Source organism: Paroedura picta, chromosome 16 (assembly GCF_049243985.1).
Source record: "Paroedura picta isolate Pp20150507F chromosome 16, Ppicta_v3.0, whole genome shotgun sequence".
NCBI lineage: Eukaryota > Metazoa > Chordata > Lepidosauria > Squamata > Gekkonidae > Paroedura > Paroedura picta.
In genome coordinates, this window is record NC_135384.1 from 14,712,785 (window position 1) to 14,736,054 (window position 23,270).

The 23,270-nt window shown below is 41.5% G+C and overlaps 1 protein-coding gene across 1 annotated transcript; it reads right to left on the reverse strand.

The window, feature by feature from the left end:
• Nucleotides 1-1,341: 1,341 nt before the first annotated feature.
• On the reverse strand, nt 1,342-8,369 carry LOC143825430 (vomeronasal type-2 receptor 26-like). The gene is made up of 7 exons (XM_077313461.1): nt 8,338-8,369; nt 7,006-7,368; nt 6,127-6,418; nt 5,661-6,023; nt 4,728-4,955; nt 3,680-3,806; nt 1,342-2,339 (listed from the first exon to the last, which is right to left on the reverse strand). Exons 1-7 carry the CDS (start codon nt 8,367-8,369, stop codon nt 1,441-1,443), a joined length of 2,304 nt encoding a protein of 767 aa, XP_077169576.1. The 3' UTR covers nt 1,342-1,440.
• Between the last annotated feature and the right edge of the window lie 14,901 nt (nt 8,370-23,270).

Below are 23,270 nucleotides of genomic sequence, written 5' to 3' on the forward strand. Positions count from 1 at the left end.
TCATCTGTCGATTCGTTAGGCTTCTACATTATTCCAAAGAAAAAGGGAAAGCTTTTTCTTATGGCAATCTCTCTATATGAATTCCTTGAAAGGTGTATTGCAAGGAAGACATTCTGACCTGATTTTGATAGGAACATTAATTATGCTTGAAGAAATGAACAAAAATTCATTTAGTGATGCTATTATAAACATCAAGATGAACTGGAGGAAAATACGTTAAATCAGAGAAGATGACTTGAATACAATTTCCAGTAAATAGCATTAATTTGTGTATTTAGTCAGAAGCAAGTCCCACTGTCTTTTCAGAGTATCAGTTGCACATATATATTAAATAAAGTCATTATTCTCATGATACCATGAACATTAAAGACTCAAAAGGTCCATCTGGACCCATCTACATTCTAAAAACGAATGGCAGGCACCAGGAACTGTGTCCCCTTGTTGCATGGTGTCAGTAGGCAACATGATTATTAGGACTGATAAGAAATAATGATAATGAGGATGATGATGATGACAATGATTATGTTTCAACTGCGTACTCAGTTTTTATCTTTCACTAGACAGTGACACTACTCCACACCAAAGGATTACCCAAATGGCCTCTTGTGTCACCAAATAAGAGTAGGGCACTTATTAAACAGCTGAAAAGCCATAAAGCTCCAGGGATAGATGACATTCCACCAGAAGCTCCTAAGAACATTGAAAATTGGGTGACACCTTCATCGGCAACCATCTTTTCTTATATTGACTCAACAAGTCAAATTTGTAACAGATGGAAAGCAGCATTTATAGTGCCATTATACAAAAATGGAGATTATAAGAACCCATCCAATTAGTCTTCTAAGCATCCCCACTAAGCTTTATGCTGGCATCTGCTGGACAACCTATCGTCCTGTTTAGAACAGGAAGGATTAACAGGGATTGAACAAGCAGGTTTCAGGGATGGTGTTTCTCAGTTCCATCACTATATGATCATAAACTAGTGACTAACTGCAGTTTGTTAATCCATTTGTGCCTCTCATCAAGATGAAATATCAGTCCATATAAAACAAGATTTTATTCATCAAGCTGAGTTTGGGTCCACCTTTTGGAGAGATGGGGTAAAGAAGCAGTTAAGGAGACTATGATTTCAGGTTCACAGATAGACACGCATTGAAATGTCATGACTAAAAAGGTCCGATACATTTAACATATGTAGGGGATGTTAAAATGATCACAATTATGTCTGTGTCCAAAAAAATATTTCCCCAACTTGGGAGAGACTGTAATAATTGAAACAGGCAATTCTTCTCCTTTGTTTAATTTGCAATGCCATCAACTGATTGAAATAGGATTCCAACTGTTGACATGAGGCAGTAAGAAAGAACTAAGAGATTCTTGATAATTTACAGTCATCAATATTCAACTGTGATATGACTTTCAAAAACATGGCTAAGATTTTCAAACTTTGCTAATTATCTGCTCCCGAATGTTCATTCCTGGCTTCAAGAAAATGATGTAGCATTTTGGGAAAAAGATGCAGCCCAGTAAACCAGCTCCAGAGGATAAGATAGAGAAGATCTCCACAGCCACCATGAATTTTCCTTTAGAGCTCAAGTAACTTGGAATGAAGGCGAACCAAACACTGCAAAAGACCAACATGCTGAAAGTGATGAACTTGGCTTCATTGAAACTGTCAGGTAACTTCCTGGCAAGAAAAGCCACTGTGAAGCTCACACTGGCCAGAAAGCCCAGATAGCCAAGAACCAAGTAAAACATGGTAGCAGAACCCTCATTACATTCCAGGATGATTTCCCTGGGTTGTGAATGCATATTCATTTGTGGGAATGGGGGAGAAATACGAACCCAAATAATAGAAATCACTGCTTGAATTAAGGAGCCAGAAAGGACAATAGAATAGGCCAGTTTTTTACCCACCCATCTCCTCATGTGGGATCCTGGTTTGGTGGCCATGAAGGCCAGGACAACAGTGATGGTTTTAGCTAACACACTGGAAAGAGCTACACAGAAGATGAGTCCAAAAGTAGTCTGACGCAGAAGGCAGGTCACCTTCCCTGGCTCTCCAATGAACAGCATGGAGCTGAGGAAGCAAAGGAGGAGGGAGAGGAGGAGAATATAGCTGAGGCTTCGGTTGTTGGCTTTAACAATGGGAGTGTTCTTGTATTTCATGAACGTCTGAAGCACCAAAGCTGTGAGCATAGAGAAACATACTGTACACAGAACAGAAATAATTCCTAAGGTCTCTTTGTATGAAAGGTAGGTTGTGACCTTGGGAATGCATTTATGATGGTCTTCACTTGAGTAGTGATCAGCTGGACATTTAACACAAGCATCCATATCTGCAGGGGGGAAAAGAGCTGTTTCAGAATTTCACAGCAGTGACTAGTATACAAGATAAATTCATATAAATGATGTAGATATGAATGCCCCTCCCTTCATTCTACAATTCCATCATGCCAGCATTAAATCCCAGAACATGACAGATGGTGGCAATGGTTCCTATCTCTAATAAAATCCTGAATCACCATGGCACTTCTGTTCCCACGTGTGAAACCACGCATTTCACTGGGCGATGTCAGGCCCAGTGGGTGATATCAGCCCTGGGGAGGGGTGTATTGATTACACAAAGATGTGGTGGAAGTGTTCCTCCTCATAAATCTGTGTTTTATGCTATATTCTATCTACCATTGCTGAAGGTTTACCAGTCAGATACCTTACAAAAACAACACTTCATGGAAGGTTCTATTTGTATATCTGATTCTCTTTTAACATTCACTGGGAAAGTCAGATGGAAGTGGGACAATGGGATAGATGGAGAGCTGCAGCTTCTCATTCTACTCAAAAATTGACTGCCTGTGTCTATCTTTAAGACACATCTGAGACACTACAATGACGGTACTAGTATAGTTAAAACAATGTATGCTGGCAGGCAACTGAAAGGCAGAAAATGAAGAGGAAAAAAAAAACAAGTTGATGGGTAGAAGAAGAAGAAGAAGAAGAAGAAGAAGAAGAAGAAGAAGAAGAAGAAGAGTTGGTTCTTATATGTCGCTTTTCCCTACCCGAAGGAGGCTCAAAGCAGCTTACAGTCACCTTCCCATTCCTCTCCTCACAACAGACACCCTGTGGGGTGGGTGAGGCTGAGAGAGATCTGATATCACTGCCTGGTCAGAACAGTTTTATCAGTGCCGTGGCGAGCCCAAGGTCACCCAGCTGGTTGCATGTGGGGGAGTGCAGAATCGAACCCGGCATGCTAGATTAGAAGTCCGCACTCCTAACCACTACACCAAACTGGGTATATGAGGTCCCAAGAGCAGGTGAATTGATATGGGCTTCCATGTCTCTATTCATATTTGCTGAATTTTAACTAAAGGAAGTCTGAGTCCAGTTGCACTTTTAAAGCAGTTGAATTATTGGTATGCTAGAGCCCTTTTATTCACAGTTCTTACTAACTACTTTAATAAAATATGATTACAGTAATTACAGATGTAGACACTAACTAGCCTTTCATGGCACCTAAACCCCTCTCCCAATTTCTATCTATATATAAGGCTAGAGGGTATTTCTTTACATACGCCTGCAGACGTGTGCATGCACATGAAATCTTATGCACAGATTATAAATGTTGGTCATCAATGTTTTCTTCCAGTTCAACAAGACTATTTCCCAGCATGCCTCTTACCCTTCTGCTCAGAGACCGTCCCTTCTGGACATACAGTACAATCATAACAGCAAAAAGATTTTCCCTCCTTCATTGTCTTGCTATACCCAGGCCGGCATTGGTCATTGCAGGCAGAAATGGGAAGCCCCTGTCCAAAAATACAAAATTAGCTTATCAGCAAATCAATGTCTTTAGACAATGGGTGGTCTACCAAAGTTCTTTGCGGGGAGGGGAGAAATTATTACACCAGCGAAAACAAATTTGCCCATTTTATTAAGCAGGGTTTTATTTTATGCTCCAATGTTCTGTGATTAATCAACAGTGAGGTGATAGGTGCCTTTCTGATGACGACTCCATGGAAGGTTGACACTTCCATTTTGATGAAAGACCAGCCTTTTTCAAAAAGGCAAAAGAGCTCCAAAAGAGCAAAAGGGGAAAGGCCCGGGGGTTCATAGATCCTTTGTTTGGGAATCCCATAGATCCTTTGTTTTGGAATGCTAGCCAGAAGGGTTTTCACAACATAGCAAAAGGAGAGTCCAGAGATTCTCCACATATTCTCCTAATGGCTGCATTTTCTTCATAAATTGTAGGAAGCTGATGTTTTTCACTGTTTTTATTGGAGGTCAGAGGCAGGAGATGGCTGCTCTTCATGCTCTGGATCATACCTGATTGTGTAATTTATGGCTTGGATATTGGGATTACAATTATAATCATATATACAGTGGTGACCTGCACGTAAACTGCCTGTAGCTGAAAAAATGATTAGTGCAGAGATATGGGCAAGAGGAACTTCACCAGAATATTTTCTCAGGAGGTTTTGTATTTTGTGGATTTTAACACATAACTGGGGATGAGAACAAATGGAATTACAACCTGACATACAACAATAATTTGTGTGGTTTATACCCCGCCCCCTGCTTAAATTCACAAGAGATGCCCCAAACATTTCCCAGATCTCTTATTTAGTGAAGATTTTATTTTTAAATGACTTTGAGCTAATCAAGACCACCAATTTGACTTCCCTCCTTTATCAAAGGGGGAGGGGGAGAAAAACCATTTGTTATCTCACCTGGTTAAAGCTTCTATGCCACACAATTTTGTCATCCGCTAGAGTCAGCTCTTTGCCTGAAGGGGCCTGAGGATCCAGTTGTCCCACTTTCACTCTAGCAAATGATCCATTTGAGAAGGTAACCCAATTGGTGACATCAAAAACAGTAACTAATTGTCCATCTTGGTCAAACTGTAGGGTTTCTCCAAGACTATTGTTGAACAAGATTTTCCTTAAAAAATTGTGTAACTAGATTGAAAAAAAAAGAAAGAAAGCAGTTCTCTTTTTGGAAAACTGGCAGCTGTATTAAAATATATGCGGAGCACATATACAAACCTAAACAAAATAAAGAATTTTCAATCCATGAAGGCATTTATTATGTTGGTGGCAGAACTGAATGTGTAAAGTGGAAGGAGAAAGACCAGAATTCCAGCCATCTTTGATGGCCAGTTTGAATAACCACTATACCTTCCATGACTGTATATTCTGAACATCCAGCCCTCCATCTTCTACCAGTACTCTGCATATGGATCCTCGTGTGTGGATGTAGTGCAAAGCATGGGCCACAGCATAGACAGCATTGTAGACATTATAGCTATGGCCAGTCATCTGCATTTCAAACAAAGGGCCAGGGAGGCTCTCCAGTTTCTCCTCACCACTGCAGTCTCCCTTAACATTTTCGTGAGCATTTTTCAATGAACAGTTGAATGCTTGCTCCCAAAAGTTCTGAATGAAACCATCTCCTGCTGCTGAAGAAGGCCTTATGGTCTGAAGGAATTCCTGGAATCCTGGGGGCTGATTGGAATGGACTGTAAAGGACAGGGCACCATGGAAAGAGTCTATATCTAAAATCCTCTGGAAATATGACTCAAAGTCCCAGTGTGACGTAACTATCCACACTTTATCTAGAGGAGGCATTACAATAAAAATATATTGATAAAGTATTATCCTTACAGCCATCATGGTTGGAGGTTCTCCATGCACAACAAATACGTTGGTTTTTCGGTCCATAAGGACTGGGTAATGATAAACCTGTTCTACAAGTAACTCTGCTAACACTTCTATGTAAGCAAACTTCATTAATTTATATGTGAATGCAATACAAATGCTATTCCCAGAAAGAATAGGTATTATTCTCTGCACAAACTGGTTTCCATTGTCATCATCCATAGCCAGGAGCCCAATCCAAGTCCACCTAAAATGATGAAGTAACTGTGCAACTCCCCTGTACTGATGGGCGTCATCAGGCACCATCTGATATAGGAAAGAAAGTTGTTGTTTATCATCCTTTGCAAGGGAAAATGACCCATGAGTGAGCTGAAAGAAAACACATTGATATTTTAAAAATATTAATGAATTCAATAGTTTTAATTATATGTTGATGTTGTGAAGTCTATGTAGCCCCATGCTTGTAGTTTACCTGAGGGGTCTTGTAGATGTTCAGGACTGAAGCCATCTGAGCAGAGGTTTCAGACAAAAGCCCTCCTATGACAGCTATGCATCTCTGCCGGTTATCACAGCTGAAGTTAGGGGCCAGCTTCTGCTGTGCAGAAAGTAAATTGAGGGTGGCCTTAAAAGTCATCCTTCCAAGGCCATAGCTGTTGAGGATGTAGAGACCCAGACTGATATTCGGTAACAAGTTTGTTTTCTCATTCACCTCTTTCACGGCAAAAGCCATGGCCAAAATGTTCTGATACCGTTTTATCATTGATCTGCAAACAATATATGTAAGAATGCAAGCAAATCTGAATTTACAGTGTTCATCCTCCCAGCTCAACTCCTAGTTTATTACTCCATTTATTTAGCTATGCCTGTAGCAATTGTTTGGCTTGCCTAAATGCTGAATTAATATTGCTTTTAATACTGTGGACACATACACCTATTATGCACGTTTGTTCACGACTGCCAGCCGATTCTCATGGCAGGGGCAAGAAAAGGAATGTGGTGATTTCAGCAAACCCTTGCAGTGGGCCCTCAGAGGCCCTAAAGTGATGCAGTGGCAGGAGGGGGCCTGGATCGTGCAGGCATCGTGCATAAGTGGGGAAATCGCATTCTGTGTAGGGGGCATGGACTGAATTGACCTGGGATTGGAATAAAAGCTCCGTGCAGTTTACATCCTGATATCACCATTCTGTATATTCAGATAATTATTTATAAGCACAGAAAAAAAGAGAAGGGAGGGCTTTTTGAAGGCTGCAGCACACACTTACCTCCAAATTATTGTTGAAGACCAAGTGAATACTCACTTCCTGACTACAAAGATTATGTAAATATAGAGAAAGAAAAACAAAATCCTTACATCGGTTCATCAACCACCATATGAGATGGGTGTTCTAGGAAAGATGGGGGGTTATATAAGAAACCAACTTGAGTGACAATCCCACCAATAAGATGGTCCCCTGGCTGATAAAAGTTGTGAGGAATAGGAAAGGGGTCATCATATGTGGAGCAATTAATGGAAGACATCTGACCCACTATACGACAGGGCAGAACCAGGAGAAGCAGCATCAGTACTAGCAGCATTTTGATGACAAGACTTCCCATCCAGCTGTAGACAATGGCTTTCCCATCTACCGTGTTAATACATTTCTCATAGGTCCAATGACCTTGTTGGTCCTTTGTTTTAAAAACTGATATAGAAGGAAATCTCCGCTTGCTGTTCCTGAATTAGAATTCATAATTGTTATTGACATAATATTGTATTCAGACATCAAACAGATCAATAGATTCAGATTCAGATACCTTTATTGGCATAAGATTTGATAAACATAAATAGATCAATATATGGAAAAAGAAAATAAAGAGATTTAAATATATGGATAAAGATATTTAAATATTTCTGCTCTGTTTATGACTCCAGAGTAAAAAAAAAATTATCAAAAGAGAGGAGATGTGATAAGAGTCCTTATGAAATCTAGTGCATAATTTGAGTATGGCTGCTTGCCATCGCATTTTACATTTCATCAATTTTCTTCAGATTAAACACCCCACAGAAATAAATAAATAAATAATTGAGAATACAGAAGGAGAAGGAGAAGAATTAGAAGAGAGTTGGTTCTTATATGCTGCTTTTCTCTACTCAACGGAGTCTCAGAGCGGCTTACATTTGCCTTCCCTTTCCTTTCCCCACAAGACCCTGTGAGGGAGGTGAGGCTGAGAGAGTCCTGATATTACTGCTTGGTTAGAACAGCTTTATCAGTGCTGTGACGAACCCAAGGTCACCCAGCTGGTTACAAATGAGGGAACGTGGTATCAAACCCAATCAGCAGATTAGATATCCACACTCTTAACCACTACAGAACACAGATTCCCTTTACTGATAGAATAATTCATATAATCCATCAATAACGTATAAAGCAGTAGATGCTGGATGATGAGGTGATCATATTTTAATATGCAGTTTACAACGAGGTACACAGATATTTGTTATTTAACTGATTTGGGCCTCAGATCTGAATGATTTACCTTAGTGTTGAAGATAATACATTGGACACTCAATAGATGAGCTCCTGATCCCTTTCAGCTAAAATTCTGTGTATGATTTGGTTCTCATCTACACTTTTAGATTTAAGTTTTTTTCCAGTATTTGACTAGTGGTTTTTGCAAGTGGAGAAATTTCGGGACACCTGACCAATAGGTGATATAAGGTGTCAGCAACGCCATATCCTTAAACACATTCATCCAAAAGATAGCTTATGGATACATGGGAAGGGAGAATATTTAGCTGCACTAAAAGAAAAGCTGTTCTTAGAAAACTAATATTTCCAAATAGACAACAACATATCTATACACATGGAGGGAGCCTCAATATTGAGGGCAGCAACTGATATCGGACATTGAACTCAGTATCTGTATATCCTCCATCCTCCACTCTCTGCATTATTTGTCTCATGATTGTTCTCTAATCTTGGGCAACTAGTAGATGGATATCCAGCCCAATATGCTGGAGTTTCCTTAAAATTCTCTTATTTTCAACTTCCAAAAATAAGGGGTCGCCTAACAGGTTATAGAGCAGAGAGTTTGGTGCTGCATAAAACGGCATTTTACCCAAGTATTTAAAGGTGTTTAGGCAGGCTCTAGTTTCAAGAGTTTGTTGACCAAGCCCTGCTGCAAGCATACCATTTGCAATGTAGATAGGTACATTGCTTCCTTCTAAAGAAGGAAGATTGTTGGCTTTCCAACAAGAGTAGGAATAAGGTACAATATTACACCACTTTCTATGAAGGGAACAACTGAAGGAAACCTACCATCAAAGAGACTGGGAAAGGGGAATACTGTCAATCATCTGAATCCTCTTTAATTCGAGATGCAGTTCTGATGAAGGTCATCATTTGTACATTTTAATGCCCTTCAGGAAATCCATTGCAAATGAGGAAGAAACCAGTCATATTGACTATTTGGCTAGAGATAATTGCACCCCACTGAGGATTTCATCAGATCCTCACACCTGCTACCCTGTAAACTAAGAGTGTTAAGAGAATTATTTTCTCTCTCTCCAGAGTTCTAACAGGACACCTGCTTCCTTTGTTTTGCTAAAGTGGTAAAGAACTATATGGGCATATGCTGAGAAAATTGGGGCCAACATAACTGTGGCAGCTGCTTTTCTTTGTGAATTTGTATGTGTTTGATGAACAAGAATTAATCCTTAACTTTCAGTATCTATCCTAATTATGTAGGCATTTAACAAACTTATGCCAAGGAAAGGGGGTGGGATAATATTTCTTCTTACAGTGGTGTACAGTAAGGAAGGGATTCTGGCCAGATTTTGATAGGAGCATTAATTTGTTTTAAAAAATGAACAGAAGTTAATATGATGATATTATTATTAACTTCCAGTTTAATGACACAATCCCACATTCCTGCAAAAATGAAAAAAAATGTTCCCTGCGGCACTATGAAAAGCAGTGGAGTCGAATGGACATTTCCGGCCCCCTTCAGGTGACCGCAAGAGGGGAAGGAGTCCTGGCTCTACCTCCATTAACATTGGCCTGCAACTGGAGAGTCCTCATTGGACCCCAGGGTGGAAAATATCCACGTTCCCTGAACTCTGGCCAATGGTGTCTTAAAAAGCTCAGGGCCCAGGAGAGGCCTGCCCCAATGGTGACATCATATGGAAAGCGAGGATTATCCCCTCTGCCATATGACTGTGCTACCGGCCTTTTCTGCCCATGTGAAATCAGCCCAAGTGACTCTGTCGGTGAAATTTTTATTTGCTTAATGCACTGTGCACTTTAATCATCTTTTGGGAATTTAGGATATAACTACAGAGCCCATTTATGTAACTTGCGTGGCGCTTACTGCATAAAAAATTAGTATAGATACAAATGGGTAGCCATGTTGGTCTGAAGTAGCACAATAAAATCAGAGTCCAGCAGCACCTTTAAGACCAGCAAAGACTTATTCAGCTTTCAAGTGCAAGCACTCTTCGTCAGACTATGAACTCCTTACATGACAGGGAATATATAGCAAAAATCAATTATGTTACATTTAGTTGTTGACACAGTCTACTGATGTAACAGAATTGAGTTTTGCTATATATTCCCTGTCATGTAAGAAGATCATCGTCTGAGGAAGAGGGCTTGCACTCGGAAGCTCACGCCTTAAATAAATCTTTGTTGGTCTTAAAGGTGCGACTGGACTCTGATTTTATTATAAAATTAGTATGTTATTATTAGTTGTGAAAACTGAGCTGTTTCAGTATTTGCTAGTTTCATGTTGGGATATAGCTGTAGGCAGACTGTCTCCTCTCAGGAAAAAAAAATGTTTACATAACTTCAAAGAAATGGAGGGAGGCAGAATTCTGCAGAATTCTATCAAGAGAATACAATGGTCATACAATGAGAATATGTGCTGTCGCCAAGTGACTTAAGAAGGATTTTGACTGCTGACACCAGGAAGGAAGAAATAATCAGTACTTTATTCTTTAAAGACATCAACATTCAACACAATATTGGAGATTTTCACATTTTTCTAATTATCTGCTCCCGATTGTTCATTTCTGGTCTCAGTAAAATGATGTAACATTTTGGGAAAAATATGCACCCTAATAAGCCAGCACCAGAGGACAAGATGGAGAAGATCTCCACAGCCACCATGAATTTTCCTTTAGAGCTCAAGTAAGCTGGAATAAAGGAAAACCAAACACTGCAAAAGACCAACATACTGAAAGTGATGAACTTGGCTTCATTGAAACTGCCAGGTAACTTCCTGGCAAGAAAAGCCACTGTGAAGCTGACACTGGCCAGAAAGCTCAAATAGCCAAGGACCAAGTAAAACATGGTAGCAGAACCCTCATTACATTCCAGGATGATACTCTTGGGTTGTGAAAGCATATTCATTTGTGGGAAGGGAGGGAAAATACAGACCCAAATAATAGAAATCACTACTTGAATTAAGGAGCCAGAAAGGACAATAGAATAGGCCAGTTTCTTACCCACCCATGACCTCACATGAGACCCTGGGTTGGTGGCCATAAAAGCCAGAACAACAGTGATGGTTTTGGCTAACACACTCAAAAGAGCTACACAGAATATGAGGCCAAATATAGTTTGTCGCAGAAGGCAGGTCACTTTCCCTGGCTCTCCAATGAACAGCAAGGTGCTGAGGAAGCAAAGCAGGAGGGAGAGGAGGAGAATGTAGGTGAGGCTTCGGTTGTTGGCTTTAACAATGGGAGTGTTCTTGTATTTCAGGAAGGTTCCAAGAACCAAAGCTGTGACCAGAGAGAAAGATATGGCCAAGATCAGAAAGATGATCCCTAAAGTCTCTTCATATGAAAGGTAGGTTGGGACCTTGAGAAGGCATTCATGATGGTTTTCACTGGGATAATGATCATCTGGACATTTGACACAGGAATCCATATCTGAAGGAATCAAAAGAGCTGTTTCAGTATTCCAAGACAGTGACCAGTATCTAAGAGGTAATCTTTTACATGAGGTAGAATTAATTCCCCTTCTTTCTTTCTCCTCCCTCAGCTTCCTCTCATTATATATATGTCAGTGCTTTTGAATAATGGTAATCAGTTATTTTTTGGCTGACTGGCCAGGTATGAGGCCTGTCAGACACACAGTGTATAAGTAATATATCTTTCACTCTTGCTTTCCTCTTCTTCTAAGCTTTACATTTTGAAAAGCAATCTAGATCTTCCTAGATAAACAAATCCAATATTCCAATATTCTAATCCAAGCTACTAGTGCCCTGCCTGGCCCCAAGACACCTAGTTTCAGTGATCCATGTGATTGCCACCATTAGGCTTGGTTTCTGTAACGCACTCTATGACCCGTTATACACAAAGTTGGAAATCCAGGATGGCAGCATCAGGGAAGGGACACTGCATGTGCTTGTTAGCGCCGCAGAGCTGCGGAGCCAACCGGGGAGTCCCCCCACCCCCACATTGGTGGGAGAGCAGCATGTCACTTTCTGCCATTGTGTGTTATGGCTCCATTTCCCCCAGTACCCCCACTCCCCTCCTTGCTGTTACTGCCTCCAGGCAGCATGTTGGGCTTTCCAGCCCCGGTGTTGTGCGCAAGTGCACACCCGTTCTACACCTCTCCCATGAGTACACGGGAAAAAAAGCCTTACACCAGCGCAATGGCATAACACTAAAAAAAACCTTGTGCCTTCTGCAATTTCTCATCTCCTGGCTCCTCTGCTGCCAACTTGCGCTTCCTGGCATTTCACACATGTGCTTGAAATGGCGAAAGATGGGAACATGCTAGGCAGGCTCCTCTCTTCTGCCTGCCAGTCAAGACTGGTGGCCAATCACCTTTCTTGCTCTTTTAAAGGGACCGCAATGCCTGCTATTGTATTTTAAAATAAGACTTACTCATTTAAACACATATGTGTTTATTCATGGATGCATAGGGCTCTTTTCACTGTTGAAACTTAAAAAAAAATGGGGGGCAATTTTTTTTGGGTGGGGAAGAGGCAAACTGGTGGGCAAACTGGTGGGGAAAATTTATTTTGTGCTCTGCCTGGGCGATTGTGTGTCTATTCATTACTCTGAGCAGTTTTTTTAAAAAAAGAAAGCCCCGTTCTGGGTTAAGAGAGAGGGAGGCCAGCTCAAGGGCGGGCACTGGAGCTGGAAATCTCGCTACTTCAGCCACTTTGGTAACACACGTGTCTTGTGTGAGTGTCTTGCTGGCTGCTCTTATCATGCTAGTGTTACATGGCAGGGGGTAATCCAGTTTTGTGGATTTTCCTGCAAACACTTTAAAATGGAGGATGTAGCTCCCAGTCTGCAGATGTAACACTGTATATTTATGGTGTCGTACATAACACCAAAAATATGGCATTTGCAAAGGGTAAGACTCTCACTTTTTTAATCGGGTGCAGAATGGCTTTAAATTTTCAACTGTTCTGTTAGGGGGTGACTTTAAAGCTATAATTCATATCTAAGTTGAAAGAAGTTGCCAATGCTGTATTAGCTATTTTTGAGGTGCTGAATAACCTACTGGTATTCCCAAAATGGCAGAAGTGATCAATTCTGTCATGGAAAGCTACATTTTTTAAATCTCCATAAGGCAGAATAACAGGTTTTTTTCTTCCAGTTCGACAAGAATGTTTCACAGCATGCCTCTTACCCTTCTGCTCAGAGATCATCCCTTCTGGACAGAGAATACAATCATAACAGCAAAATTTCTTTCCTTCCTTCATTGTCTTTCTGTAGCCAGGATGGCATGGATCATTGCAGACAGAAATGGGAAGCACCTCTCCATAAATAAAAAAAACACATTAGTATAAAATTATTGTCTTTTGATAATGATTGATCTACCAAACTTTTTTGTGGGAAGAAGAAGAAGAAGAAGAAGAAGAAGAAGAAGAAGAAGAAGAAGAAGAAGAAGAAGAAGAAGAAGAAGAAGAAGAAGAAGAAGAAGAGTTTGTTCTTATATGCCACTTTTCTCTACCCGAAGGAATCTCAAAGCGGCTTACAGTCACCTTTCCTTTCCTCTCCCCACAACAAGACACCCTGTGAGGTAGGTGAGGCTGAGAGAGTCCTGATATTACTGCTCGGTCAGAACAGCTTTATCAGTCCTGTGGCAAGTCAAAGGTCACTCAGCTGGCTGCATGTGGGGGAGTGCAAGACCCGGCTCACCAGATTGGAAGTCCGCTATCCTAATCATTACACCAAGCTGGCTCTAATTATGACATTAGAAAAACCAAGTTACCACTTTGTATCAATCAGGGTTTTTTTTTTTGTGATATGAGCAATGATCTGTGATTTGTCAACTATGAGGTGACAGCTGAATTTCTGGTGTGAACTTAACGGAAGGCTGAGACTTTCATTTTAATGAAAGAGCAACACAATCTTGATGAATGGCCAGAAAAGCTTTATAGACATAGTTTATCTCCTTAGGTCAAAGGGAGAGTCTTTGTATTCTCCTAGTGGTTGCTTCTTCTGCATCACTGGTGGAAAGCAGAACCACCATGGAAAATGGTGATATAACAGGGTGGCTCCCCTAGATTTCTTTAATCAGCATTTATTAAAGTTATTGGAGATTAGCTGTCTGATTTACTCCAGATTCTTCAGTTAACTTTTGGATTCTTATCACCTGGTAGGACCTCATATAATTTAAACATTGCAACTGGAAGATTTTCAGATACTTTTTAAAATTCTGAATTACTAAATTGAATGAAGCTAGGAGTTTTTGACTTTGTCTGTTGTACTGTTTGATTATACAATAATTAATTCTATTTTACAAGGAAGAAAGATGCCAGAATCTTGGAAAGGAGCTAGTGTAATGATACCTAAAGAATTTTTAGCTCTGGATCTGGCAATAAACTATAGGTCAACATCATTGCTCAATAATGAGTATAAACTTTTTACTACAATGTTAGCAGATAGATGGAAAAGGATTTTCCAAGACTTCATTCACAAGGATCAGTTTAGGTTTCTACCTAAGAAATTGATAAAGTGCAATGTCAAAAATGAATTTAATGTTCCAAAATCTTTGGAAAAGCATAACGAACAACAGGCAGCATTGATTTTCTCAGATGCAGTAAAAGCATTTGACAATCTGAACTGGACTTTACACATTTAGGTTTTAGAAGTGATGAGCTTTGGAGATAATGTTGTAAAATAGGTGAAATCGATACATACACAGTCTACACAAATAATGGAGATCTAACTGAACCTTGTGTGATTCATAAGGCACTAAGGCAGGGAAGTCTATTGTCATTTCCCTGGGCATGCAAGAAAGGGCCACAAGAGCCACAGTCCCTTCGGAACAACCTGTTTTGTTCCCCCTTTTCCACGGGGGGGGGGGGAGAAAGACATTTTCAAAAATCCTTGCTAAGCCTAGCAGCCATTTCAGGATGTCAGCAGGTGGGATTGCATGCCTCGCTGTCAGGATGAAATGACTACAAGCTATCTCAGGGATCGATTACACTTTGTGTTCAGGTATTTGGTTTGGGATTCCTTGAAAACTGAACTGAATTTGAATTTTCCTGTTCATGCCCATCCCGTCATGAAAAACATTATAACTTAAACCAACAAAACAATTCCTGGCCCTCACCTGAAAGAGAGATCTGCCATTTATATTTCATTAAAAGAGTGGAGAATGACACTTTCAAAAAAAATTCTGAGTTCCTCAGGCACTCCTTTCTATCATGTTGGAGCAACAAGGCAGAATGTGTTGATGGAATGTTTCAAGATAAATTCATAGGGGAATAAATATTGTACGAAGAGGCATGTGAAGAAAACAATGTCGATATCAACTTTTTCCCCATTCATCATTTTCAAAAGGACTTGGCTTGCTCACAAAAGAAAGATCAGAAAATCAAACACCAGGGTCCTTGCCTCACCTGGTTAAAGCTTCGATGCCACACAATTTTATCCTCTGCCAGAGTCAGTTCTTTGCCAGAAGGAGCCTGAGGATCCAGTTCTCCCACTTGGACTCTAGCAAATGATCCATTTGAGAAGGTAACCCAATTGGTGACATCAAAAATTGTAACTAGTTCTCCAGCTTGATCAAACTGTAGATTTTCTCCGACACTATTGTTGAATAAGGTTCTCCTTAAAAAATGGTGTAACTAGATTGAAACAAGAAAACAAAATAAAAAAGAAAATGCACAGCAACGTTAAAAATGATACAGACCACCCAGCACAAATATATACACAAAGGTGTATGCATTTATTATGTTGATGTCAGGACTGAATATGCAAAGTGGAAGGAGAAAGAGAACAATTCCAGCAATAAGTGGTGACCAGTTTGAATAATTACTGTACCTGCCATGGTTGTATATTCTGAACATCCAGCCTCCAGTGTTCTACCAGTTCTCTGTGCATGGATCCATGTGTGTAGGCATGGTGCAAAGCCTGGGCCACAGCATGAACAGCATTGTAGACATTATAGCTATGACCAGTCATCTGCATTTCAAACAAAGTCCCAGGAAGACTCTCCAGTTTCTCTTCCCCACTGCAGTTTGACTCAATATCCTCTTGCCCATATATCAAGGAACAGCTGAATGCTTGCTCCCAAAAGTTCTGAATAAAACCATCTCCTGCAGCCCAGGAAGGTCTTATGGTCTGAAGGAATTCTTGGAATCCAGAGGGCTGATTGGAATGGACTGTAAAGGACAGGGCTCCATAGAGGGAGTCTGTATCTAAATATCTTTGGCTAGGAAATGACTCAAAGTCCCAGTGTGATGTAACTATCCACACTTTACTGAGAGGAGGCAAAAACATGAAAGGAGCTAGATAAAGATAGATCCTTAAAGCTATCATGGTTGGAGGTTCTCCATAGGCAAAAAATACTTTGGTTTTTTTGTCCAAAAAAATTGGATACCGGTCAGCCTGTTTTATAACCATCTCCAACATCTCTTTGAAGTATGTTATCTTTGGTAATTGGTATGCGAATGCAAAACAAATGCTATTTTCTGACAGGATAGGTATTATTCTCTGCAAGAAATGGCTTCCATGGTCATCATCCATAGCAATGAGCCCAATCCAAGTCCATTTAAATTGATGAAGTAACTGTACAACTCCCCTGTACTGATAGGTGTCATCAGGCACCATCTGATATATGGAAGGAAATTGTTGTTTCTCACCCTTTGCAAGGGAAAAGGATCCATGAGTGAGCTGAAATAAAATAGTTACTTTTTCATATTCATGAATTCAGAATTTTCAGTAATATGCTGGAATTCTGCAGCCTATGTACTCCCCATGCTAATAGCTTACCTGAGGAGTCTTGTAGATGTTCAGGATCGAGGCCATCTGAGCAGAGGTTTCAGACAAAAGCCCTCCTATGACAGCTTTGACTTTCTGTTGGTGATCACAGCTGAAATTAGGGACCAGCTTCTGCTGTGCAGAAAGTAGGCTGAGGGTGGCCTTGAAAGTCATTCTTCCCAGGCCATAAGTGTTGAGGACATAGAGCCCCAAACTGACATTTGGTAAGAAGCTGGGATTCTTATTCAGCTCTTGTACAGCAAATGCCGAGGCCAGAACGTGCTGGTAGTTTTTTGTGTATGATCTATGATAAAAACATTCAGAAAAGTTTTTGAAAAAACTACATTTACAGTGTTCTTCCTTCCAGCTAATCTCCCAATTTTTGAATCAGTTTCTTTAGCTATGCCTTTAACAACTTCAGACTTCTTTAATTTTTTTACATACCTGACATTTATACATCATTCACTCATTTATTCAAATATTGTACGCAGCCCATTGGAGTTCAGACATTATAAAAAAGATTAATGTTCGAAGGAACAAGAGACTCAGCGTTTTTAAAAGATAAAAGAGAAAACAGAACTACAAATTGAAACAAGTAACGTAAATTAAAAATCCATGATCACTCCAAGCCAATTCACAGGCTTATTCACACTTATTAGTCAGCGGAAAGGGTGTTAGCACTGATTTTTAATGTTATTCAAAAGGACATAGCAATAGTGAAAGTTAAATAGTTTATATCCACACACAGGAAACTGAAGGCCATTTCGCACGGCTTCAAAATAGCACAATGGTTGCTAATTGAAAACACTACTAATTTGCCTTAACGCACGACGTCGCAGACAATCTGCAACACTCCTGAAACCAATCAGCAAAAAGCGCTTCGTTGTAGCGCTTTCAGGGGAATCCAGAAAAGTGGATTCACCCTCCGGATAGCGATACACTCCTGCAACCAATCTGCAACACTAGCGCTAAAGACCTGTGCGTTACCATTGTTGCGGGTTCTTCAAAGTCCCTCCTCCTGAGCCTGTCCTCCAAACTTCCGGCGAAGCGATCGCCATTTTTTTTTCTCTGAGCGAGCGGGGATAAACGCACCAGCGAGCCTCTTTCTGTTTAGAGGCTTCCCTGGCTTCAGTCCTTCACCTTTAGTCACTAAGCACAAACCACATAAAAGCCCGTTTGCTGAAATAAAGTCCCTTTATTTTTTACACATTAATTCAGCCGAAAATCGGGCCCGTGAGAGGGGGGGGATTTTTTTTTTATCACTCGAGGCAGCGTGCCAACGATCATACAATCAAACGACAGCTCACATTAGGCAGCTGGATGGGTCTCTCCGTTGCAACGAATCTACCTAGATTCGTTGCTATGGGTCTGTTTTTTTTTTTTTTAAACCTTTCTTAAAGGGAAAGGGGCTGTTTGGGAGCATGCTCACGGCTGCCCATTGGCTGCTTGACGGCCAGGGGTGGGACGAGCTTGGCAATAGCGCTTCCTTTCTAGCGATTTCTGCCGAGACCGGAAGCCTGTGGGAAACGCTAAAAAACGCAACTGATTCCACTACAAAGGCAGGTATGCATAACGACGAATTCCACTATTTTAAATGGCGATTTTTCATTCCGCAAACAATTTGCAACAAAGATCCCCGTGTGAAAAGGCCCTGAGTATATGTCAACCATCAAAGAGATGAAGCTTCAAGTCCTAGACCCATCTTAGTCAGGTTTCCGGCCTGGCCATGGGGTAGAGACAGCCCTAGTTGCCTTGATGGATGGCCTCTGTTGCCAGTTGGACTGGGGCTTGTTAGCACTGCTGATACTACTAGATTTCTCAGCAGCTTTTGACACAGTCAACCATAAGCTTCTAGCTTGCTGCCTCACTGACACCAGATTATAAAATCCCCTAAAACCAATTAGCCCCTTTAAACCTCCCCTTGTGGCAACAATCCCCCCTGCCCCCTCTCAAAAGACCTTTTCAGTAACCAGTGTTCCGGGGTGCAAACAGGGGGGAGGGGGATATATGTGATAGATTAACTAGCCAGCAGGGGACCCAGATATTTCTAGCCCTGGCCTCAACTAAAGACTTGGAGTAAGAGCTCCATCTTACAGGCTCTGTGGAACTGACAGTTATGACAGGGCACTTAGCTATCCTGGGAGCTCATTCCACCAGGCAGGGGCCAAAAAAGGCCTTGGCCCTGGCTAACCTCCCTCAGGCCAGGGACCTCCAACAGATTCAATCCGGCCGAATGTACAAGCTCTATTAAGCCCCGCGGTTTTTATATGTTTTTTGATATTCATGTAGTATCGTTTTTTCTTTTTACTAATGTTAGTCACCCTGATCCTGTTAACAGGGAGGAGTAATACTATTACTACTACAAAGATGAAGATGATGATTTGGTCTCCTTAAAATATGACATTACCACTGTGTATCCTGACATTTATAACAACAGAGAAAAAATAGAGTTTATTTTAGTACACTACAGCACATGAATCCAAAGTATTATTTAAAGAAATATAACTAACTAGTGAATAAGCCCGCTGCAGTCTTAATGCAGCGGGCGCTAGCGGGTCCTCGGAGGCAAGGAGCGGCACAGTCATGGGCCAGGGCAGCTCTCCCGGGGCGCGGGAGTCTGCGAGGGCGATGGGGGCACGGTGCGGCGCAGCGCAGCGCGGGTCGGGCAGGCCACATGGAGTTGGGGAGCACCCGAGTCGGGGAGCAGCAAGTGTGTTTGGCTGCGGCGCAGCACGTGGCGGATTGGCGGGCCCCCATGGTGCGCTGGCAACCTGGGGCGGCGTCGGCGGCGCAGCGAGGAGGCAAGGCGGCATCGGCAGGCTGCCGAGGCAAGCAATGGCGGTGGGCATGCGGGTGCAGGCGAGGAGGAAGGGGGGCGGTTCAGGAGGCGCTTTGCACCTCCGATTAGGCAGTCCTGCGTGAAGGGGCCAATTGCGAGCCGCACTGCGTGCGGCTCACAATTGGGGCCTTGGTGGCAGAGTGACAATCGTAGGGGCGAATTGGCAGGCGCTTTGCGCCTGCTGATTGGGCCCTACGATTGTCACTCTGGGTGAAGGGGCCTATGGGCACCCTTCCCCATCATGGACAGGGTCCACCTTAGGTGCCCTTAACGGATTATATTATCCGCTCCACCAGGAGCAGTTAAAGATATGCAAATTTCTAGCTTTTCTTACTTATTTCTCCTCACATCTGGTTGCTAGAATCAGCCTTAAGCTGATGGGAACATTGAAAAGAATCTTTTGTTGCTTATGCATTGGATTGAATAAAATGCTTTGGGCAAATTACGGAATGCCAAAATGAAATAGCCAACATGATATAGTGTTTAAAATCGTGGACTAGAATATGGGTGAACCCAGTTTGAATTCTCACTATACTATGCTTTTGGGTCACTTCTTGGCTGTCAGGATCAGTCCCCAGCTCTCTGCCATGATTGAGCCAGGATGACCAGAGAGACTCCATTTTCGTTTGTTTGTAACCTTCTATGCTTTATGTCTCTGTAGTAACTCTTTGAACCTCTATCCTCCTTTGATGACCCTGAGCTTTTCACACTGCATTCTCCCGTTGTGATACTCTGTTGCAAGTACCCCTGTAAACATCTTATCTACAAAGAGAGGCGCCGATTCGACTAAGGCCGCAGAGCCAGAGACGGTCTGGCAGGAATCCCAGGATGGCACCTGGTGAGGGAGGAATATTCCTCCCCGGGAACTGGGGACCATTTGGGCGGGATAATTGTATTGATAACTGCTTGCTTGCTTGATATCGGTCTTGACTTCAGATGTTAGAGTGTTCAGAACTACTTCCAATTAAAGCTTTCTATTAAACCAGAAGGCTCGTTGTGAGTCTGTCTGCCTTTGACATCAGCCTAACCTACCTCTCAGACTTGTGGTAAGGATAAAAAGGAAGAGAGCCATAGGAGCCACTGTGGGTTCCCATTGGGGAGCAGGTTGGGAATTCCTGAAAAAAAATTAAATGGAATAAAAACCTAATCTGTCATTACTTACTGCTTAACTGCAATGATCAGATTCTATTAGAGAAAGAAAAACATGATTCTTACATAGGTCGATCAATCACCATATGTGCTGGGTGTTCTAGGAAAGATGGAGGGGTATTGAAGTAAGAAACTTGAGTATGGACCACACCAATAAGAAGGTCTCCTGGCTGATAAAAGTTGTGAGGAATAGGAAAGGGGTCATCATATATGGAGCAACTAATGGAAGACATCTGGCACATTGTACGACAGGGCAGCACCAGCAGAAGCAGCATCAGTACCAACAGCATCTTGGAGATAAGACGTATCTCCCAGCTGCAGACAACCACTTTGCCATCCACCATGATATATCATATCAGTTTTGCCTCTTCGTTCCTCATGTGGCTGATGACTTCTTTGGTTCCTTGGTTTAAAAACCGATATAGAAGGAAAAGGTTTTCTGCTGTTGCTGAATTAGAATTCAGAATTGTTATTGATATCATAGTATTGCATTGAGGCACCCGCTAGACCAATCCATGAAAATAATATAAAAAGATTTAAACATTTAGTGTATTAAATCAGAGGAGATTTGATAACAGCTGTTATGAAATCTATTGCATAATTTAATTTCTAACAGCAGCATTTATAAAGCACTAGGAGCTAACACATGTTTCATTTGTGAGATTTTCTACAGATGGAAAAAATCCACAGCTCTAATGAAGCAATTAGGTGAAGAGAAGGAATAAGGTGGCATATTTTACATTTAAAAAATTTAAAGGAAAATATATGAAGGCAACAGCTAAAGGAAACTTACCATAAAACAGAATGGGAAAGGGGAATTCAGCCCTTTTAAATTATGGATGCAGTTCCAATGAAAAAGTCATCATTTTGTACACCTTATATGAAATTGTTATTACTTACCTTGCTAGTGCCTGCAGGAAATCGTACAGAAATCCATTGCAAACCTATCATTTTGACAATTTGGCTGGAGATAATTGCACCCTATTGAGGAGTGCTTCGGGGCTTCACACCTGATCCATTGTAAATTAGATGAGTAGACAGAAGGATTTGTTGTCTCCAAAGTTCTAAAAGGTCACCTGTTTCAGATTCAGAAAACATTTATTGTCATAAAAAAGTAAATCCATGATGAATAAAGTGGCAAAGAACTGTCTTGGCCATGTAGATTTTGACCAGATGGGGACCTTCATTACAGAGTCTTTCCACCTATAAAACTAAACGTTACCTTTCCTATTTCTTATGGTTCTCTTTGTAATTCTTTGTGTGTATATGTAAATGGACAAGAATTAATTGATATGATATACCACATCCTTTTCAACTGGTAGTAACCAGGCATTAACTTTTCTTAAAGTAGTAGACTTAACATGTGAGAGCTGAAACTAATGCCTTACATGATACCCTAGTCAATTTCTGTTTCCATTTTGTCACACAAGAGTATGTAGTTCATGTAGGCCAGAGGTCCCTGACCTTTTTCACCCTGAAGGGAAAATTGGCTCGGAATGGCCAGTCAACTACAAATAGTGGATAGTGGGTGACGGTGCCAACCACATAATGTCAGGGAGTGGGATTATGTGTAATTCTGAATGGAGATCTTCTGCATTTCAGGCAGAACCTTTGTATAACTGGATCTGCATCTGTCAGTATCCATATTAATTCAGTGGGCATTTGCTAGGTAAGGGGAGGGACTATCCAGTAAACAAATGATACACAGTCACAGAAATATGTTTTGGCAAATGAGGAGCCACACTGTTTATTGATATACAAATGAGTGAAGGCAAAAAAACATTGTGGGCAGAGCCAATGACTCAATGCCCCTCCCATCCTGTAGTCATTTGACCACATTCCTGAGACCAAAAGGCATCACCAAGTACTCGAATCGGCCATACCGGTTCCAAGCACCAATGAAAAATGAGGCATGTGAGCTTCATCGAACACCATGGTCTGGTTATGCTGTTGTAGCTGGAAGAACAACAGCTGGGTTTCCCATTTCACCCACCCAGCCTCGATTAATCGCCAATCAATGGCTTCCACTTTGGCTGGGACCTGTTTCTTGGTGATGGGTACAGAGTTCTGGCACTGGAAGGTGTCGTTGATGAAGGAACGGGTGGCCTTGGAGTCTACCAAGGCATGGACAAGGTGCCACTGCCCCTATGGCAATTGTAGGCGCACAGGCAGCAGTAGGTGCATGAAACATGGAGCGGGCCTGATGGTTCCCTGGTGCTGGCCACCCTCATGCACCCTCATTTTAAGCCTCTAGGTACAATCTTGTTTGGGCTGCTCTCTATGAAGATGGCCTTTTTTTTTTCACGTTGGTTAGACGTACTAGTGAGATAAGTGCTCTGAGGTCTGACCCTGTTTTCCTGCTGATTTTCCCGACTAAGGCCACCCTTCATCCTGATCCACAATTTCTCCCAAA

What these genes read in the sequence shown, in the direction of transcription:
- LOC143825430 (XM_077313461.1), bottom strand. Translation starts at nt 8,369, where the DNA reads ATGGCGTTGCTGACACCTTATATCACCTATTG. An exon ending in ATGGTGGTTGATGAACCGAT is followed by an intron (nt 6,419 to 7,005) that starts GTAAGGATTTTG and finishes TATTGTTTGCAG; the next exon opens with ATCAATGATAAAACGGTATC. An exon ending in GGCATAGAAGCTTTAACCAG is followed by an intron (nt 3,807 to 4,727) that starts GTGAGATAACAA and finishes ATTTTTGGACAG; the next exon opens with GGGCTTCCCATTTCTGCCTG.